Source organism: Chanodichthys erythropterus, chromosome 14, assembly GCF_024489055.1.
Source record: "Chanodichthys erythropterus isolate Z2021 chromosome 14, ASM2448905v1, whole genome shotgun sequence".
Lineage (NCBI taxonomy): Eukaryota > Metazoa > Chordata > Actinopteri > Cypriniformes > Xenocyprididae > Chanodichthys > Chanodichthys erythropterus.
In genome coordinates, this window is record NC_090234.1 from 13,080,168 (window position 1) to 13,085,730 (window position 5,563).

The following is a 5,563-nucleotide window of genomic DNA, read 5'->3' on the forward strand; positions in this document are numbered from 1 at the left end:
GCTTACCCCCAGGGCATCCAAGATGTAGGTGACTTTGTTTCTTCAGTAGAACACAAATGATGATTTTTAACTCCAACCGTTGCCGTCTGTCAGTCAAATAATGGGTGTCAAAGGTAACACAATTTGTAGGAATCAAAAAATTTGCATAGACAAATCCAAATTAAACCCTGTGGCTCATGACGGCACATTGATGTCCTAAGACACGAAACAATCTGTTTGTGCGAGAAACCGTACAGTATTTATATCATTTTTTACTTCTAATACATCACTATGTCCAACTGCGTTCAGCATTTGCTTAGTGAGGTCTGATCGCACTCTGACAATGACAGTGATGTCTCATGCTTATACTTCAATGAGTCACAATCAGTATCCATGGACACTAATCCAATTCATCACAGCTGTTTGTCTAATCAGTCTGTCTATTTAAGTTCCTGTTTCTGTTCAGTTGGTTGTCGGGTGTTGTTCGTGTATGCTATGGTGTATGTTCCTGTCCTGTTCCTGTATTCTCCTGTTGGATTATCTAGTAAAAACTTGTCTGACTCTTATCTCCTCATCGTGTGCTTAATACACCACTAGTATTGTAACAGAACACCCGACCAAAACAGTAAGCATTCTTTTTGTTTTTTTGTGTTCAGTGTTTTTGTTTCCGTTTTTCACTTCCGCTTATACCATGGACCCTTCTGTTAGACTTATATACCCAGGCGTTGCACTAATGTGCCTTAAGCAGGGAGAAAGCTCCCTCTAGAGACATTTGGAGGAATATTTGGATCGGACCACCTTCCCAGACTACTGTCTGTGCTCATTCCTGTGCGCTGAACTTAACAACACCACAAGAGCACAGCTGTCCAGGGAGGGTCCTCGAGGGAGCTCCATGTCATATGTGGAGTGGGTGCTGGCGTCCTGTGGATCAGCATTCACCGTCGGAGTTGCCGCCAGCCCCACTGCCCAGCCAGTGCCCAGCCAGAACCAGCCAGAACCACCCAGACGGCGAGGATTTTCGACCTGAGTCCACCGCAGGTAGAACGACGGAGTACGCCGCGATTGAGCCGCCCACGCACATAAGAGCGATCGGAAGTCACATCACCACGGAGCCCGAGTAGCGTGAACCTGACCAGGTGTGTGAGCCGGCCGAACCAACCATCGCCAAGGGAGTGTTGGTGGACGTCAAGGGTCTGGAAAAGAGACCTGCCCAGCCCCCTGCTACTGAGAGTGAGCCCTGTACTGAAACACTGCTGGACTTAAAGTTTGGAGAGGACATTTTTCTCGCTCCTGTAATGTCTCCTGTTGAACTGGTCCCGTCCAGCGCACCTCTCCCACCTTATCACCAACCCTCCTGTGACTCACCACTGTCTTTGGATTTTTGCATGGAACTCCAGCCTTCCACGAGCCCGCACCAGCCTTCCTCGAGCCCTGTCCAGGCTTCCACGAGCCCGCTCCAGCCTTCCTCAAGCCCTGTCCAGCCTTCCTTGAGCCCTCTCCAGGCTTCCACGAGCCCGCTCCAGCTTTCCTCAAGCCCTGTCCAGCCTTCCTCGAGCCCTCTCCAGGCTTCCACGAGCCCGCTCCAGCCTTCCTCAAGCCCTGTCCAGCCTTCCTCGAGCCCTCTCCAGGCTTCCACGAGCCCGCTCCAGCCTTCCTCAAGCCCTGTCCAGCCTTCCTCGAGCCCTCTTCAGGCTTCCACGAGCCCTTTCCAGCTTCCCACGAGTCCGCTCCAGCTTCCCATGAGTCTGCTCCAGCAGCCCACGAGTCTGCTCCAGCAGCCCACGAGTCCGCTCCAGAAGCCCACGAGCCAGCTCCAGCAGCCTACGAGCCCACTCCAGCCTGTTTCCCAGATCCAGCCTTCCACGAGCCCGTACCAGCCTTCCATGAGCCCACTCCAGCCTTCCTCAAGCCCTCTCCAGCCTTCCTCGAGCCCTCTCCAGGCTTCCACAAGCCTTTTCCAGCTTCCCACGAGTCCGCTCCAGCTTCCCACGAGTCCGCTCCAGCTGCCCATGAATCCACTCCAGCCTGTTTCCCAGATTCCCAGATTCATAGATCTGTTTCCCAGATTCCTGTTTCACAGCTATCAGTGTCATCCAGTCATCTCCCTTCAGTCCCTCAATACCATCTCCTCTCAGTAGCGTGGTACCATCTCGGGCATGCCGGGATCCATCTCCTCCTGGGCATGAGGAGCCCGAAGTTCCGCCTCCAGCTTCGGATGATCTCGAGCTGTCTCCATCCAACGCTCTGACTCCTGCACTCCTTCCACCCTTGACCTTGGAGGTGACCATCAGCCTTATGACCACGCCGGACCACGGTACGTCGGCTCCACCTGGGTCAGACATCGCTCGCCTCCGCTGCAGACCTACGGACCATCCACTGCTCTCTGCTCCTCCACCCCTTCCATTACAGCTTGCTTCGCCCTACTTCAAGCTCTGTCTCCACCCTCGGTCGCTCCAACACGTCTTCAGACCTCCGGATCCCCTCCTTGATCTCAGGAGGTCGTCACCATCTCTCCACCACCTCAGCACGTCGACTACGCAGTGGGCTCCATCCTCGCCGTCGTTGACTGCGGTCCTCCCCATGGCAGTCAACAACTACCTTCCATGGCTCCTCCCTCCATCAACGCCACCTTGGAACACCATCCTGGCTGTGGCCTGGCACAATATCTTGCAGCCCCTGTTTAAGGCCATCCACCAGACTTCACCACCTCCTGCACCACCCTGGACTCCTTTATTCTGCCTCCTCCCGGCTCGCCTCCTGAACTTCCTCCTACATCGTCATCTGCATCCCCTCTTCATCTTCCCTTCGTTATATGGGAGGGGGCATAATGTTACATGCACATAGACTTTCAGTTTGTTTGTTATCATCTTTCACATGTTTCTTTGTTCTAGTTTCTCACCACAATCAGTATCCATGGACACTAATCCAATTCATCACAGCTGTTTGTCATTTGAGTTAATCAGTCTGTCTATTTAAGTTCAAGTTTCTGTTCAGTTGGTTGTCTGGTGTTGTTCGTGTATGCTATGGTGTATGTTGTTGTATTTTTTACTTCCTTCGATTAATAATCAACTAGATAATAACACATTCCCCAATAAAAGCTGATCAATAAACAGCCCTTACCTGCAGAATGTCCGGGGTCGATGATAGAACCAGCTGATCAGTAATGCCTAAGGAAGGTCCAGCCACACTCAGTCTGGATTTGTCTCTTGGAACTCGCAAGGAATTAATATATATATTTGTATATATATCTTATATATGATATATATTTATATTCAGGTTCCAGTTAATAGGTTTATATAAGAATAATTCACTCTGAGACTTGTTTAAAAGAGTTTACAAATTACCAATTATACTGGTATCTTTTAATGACAAAGTTCAGAATAAAAAATCTTCATACAAAACAGAGGGGTGGAGTCTTCACCAATTGGCAAACTTCTGATACAGGTTTCACACTTTATAATCATCAGAAAGAGGAGGATCTCAATCGTCTCCTTATTTGGTAAAAGAAGAGAAAACATACATTGCAAAAAGAAAAAACAAAAACTAGGCTATAGTATAAGTACACACCTAGGCCCCCCCAGTTTCCTGTTAACCTTCAAAATCCTATACTAAGCATAAGTGAGAGGGTATAGATGACACCTTTCTTCTGCATTCAACCGTTGGTGGTTTTCACACCTTCTCAATCTTCAAAGCATAGACTACATATTGGTTGCAACAGGTGCAACGCATAGCATAGCAAAAGCGAGTAACCTTTATTCTAATAAACTAATAACCTTTTTCAACCTAAGCATGGCCCCAGTTTCCAAAACCACAACAGGAAAACATTTGTTCATTCAGTCAGACACAGGAGAATTTGCAGGCGCCTTGCTCGTCAAGAGCGTTGCAAGTCCTCCTGTGATGCAAGTTAGATCAGCATGAAAGTTATTCAAAGCAAAAGATTTTTTAATCAATGAAATCAATTTAACATTAATTCTGCCTTTTTCTCCATCTTGCGGCAGAGCTTGATTTGTTGGCGTTTGATTCCTTGTTGAATCAAAGCATTCATATCAATTCTAAGTTCATTTGGTCTGCATAAGGGTCTGTCAGCAGAACACATTTTACTTGGATTTGGGCTATCAGGATTTTGATCCTGATAGGCCAATTGCAAAACACCCTCTCTTGTTCTGCGAACAGACCTAGTAAAAGATACATCAATAGGTATTCTATCTACACAGCAGTCTATAGTGATTATACCTCTTCTATCACTCCTATATTTCCATTCAATAAAAACATCAAAAACATCACGACGTCTCCTCATCAAAGTGACTTCATTATAATTTCTCATTGCCCAATAGTCTGGATCTAGATTTCTAGCAATATCATGGTAAAGAAAAATATCATTGTCGTCTTTCCTCAAACAGTTGTCCAGGATTCCAAGCGAGAACCAGACCCGTTCGATGGTCCCAGGAGAGGTGGCTGCAACTGTTAGGAACTGTCCTAGGGTCATTCCAGACAACTGGAGGTTCCGCTGGATCACTACTGAAGCCACCTGTATGACAAAGACGAAGAGAAAATAATAGCGAGACCGAATAATCCAGTCGGTTCGACTACTTTTGTCTCAACCAATTCATTGCCATTCCAGACATCGTACATTTTTTCCATCATGAGCTCAATCACTTGTAGGACACAGCGAATGCTTTTGCCACCAGGCCGCCGTTTAACATTGGTTCGACCCATCACACATAATTTTATAAACCATGGAATTATATATACCCCATCTCTTTCTTCTAATTTTCTTTCGGTAAACCCGGAGGTTCTTAATTCCTCCAGGGGATCTAGGTCATGTCTACAACTCATTAACAATGCATAATTCCATAGACTTGTATCTTGATTAAACAGATTTTTGATTGTAATTTGCTGATTATTCATACAGTCTCTGCACCTTCTCTGTCAATCAATTAATTCAAAATACACCTTTTTCACAGATCCTCCACATCCAAAACACAGGTATTTAGATTTATATTTTTTGAGAGTGACTTCATCAATTCTTAACACCTTATCAGTTTCATTAATACTTTCTTCACTCCCAAAACTTCTCCCCGTAGTACAAGATTCGCAATTGTGGTCAGTTTCCATTTCGGCAATCTTAGTTAGCAGCATCTGAAATTTAGGCAGATATGGCATCAGAAGTCACTATGACTAGATCGTTCCAACACTCTCTGCAGCACTTTATTGTTTTCTTCGCTTTATCCCATCTGCTCATTAGGATTATTATCCCCATTAATATTATGTTTTCATGATCTAATATCATTCCAATGGAAAAAACACTCAAGCTTAATCCCCCAATTATTAACCATAAGATAGCATCTCTGCCATGTTTATACAATAGTAAACATAGTAGATACATCGTATTAATGAATATTATTGTCATTTCACACCACATCATTAATTCTTGTTTCTTAATTATGGTCAATACTATATCACTATCAAATTTAAATACACTTGTAATAAACAGTGCTATAATTCCTCTGATTTTTAATATCTTAGACCAACCCTCAGAGCAAATCATAAGATCACAAACAAAAATGATTTTACTTAAATTTCC

At 45.3% G+C, this 5,563-nt stretch overlaps 1 protein-coding gene across 1 annotated transcript; it reads left to right on the forward strand.

Moving 5' to 3' along the window:
• The first annotated feature begins 670 nt into the window (after nucleotides 1–670).
• Nucleotides 671–2,823, forward strand: LOC137036209 (uncharacterized). Its single transcript, XM_067410244.1, has 5 exons — nucleotides 671–682; nucleotides 835–1,017; nucleotides 1,116–1,218; nucleotides 1,377–2,006; nucleotides 2,060–2,823. Exons 1-5 carry the CDS (start codon nucleotides 671–673, stop codon nucleotides 2,821–2,823), a joined length of 1,692 nt encoding a protein of 563 aa, XP_067266345.1.
• Nucleotides 2,824–5,563: the final 2,740 nt, after the last annotated feature.

Bases quoted from the DNA above. Each gene is read 5' to 3' on its own strand.
- LOC137036209 (XM_067410244.1), top strand. The intron at 1,219-1,376 runs GTACTGAAACAC...ATGGAACTCCAG, and splicing joins TGCTACTGAGAGTGAGCCCT to CCTTCCACGAGCCCGCACCA. The intron at 2,007-2,059 runs GTTTCCCAGATT...CCTGTTTCACAG, and splicing joins CCATGAATCCACTCCAGCCT to CTATCAGTGTCATCCAGTCA.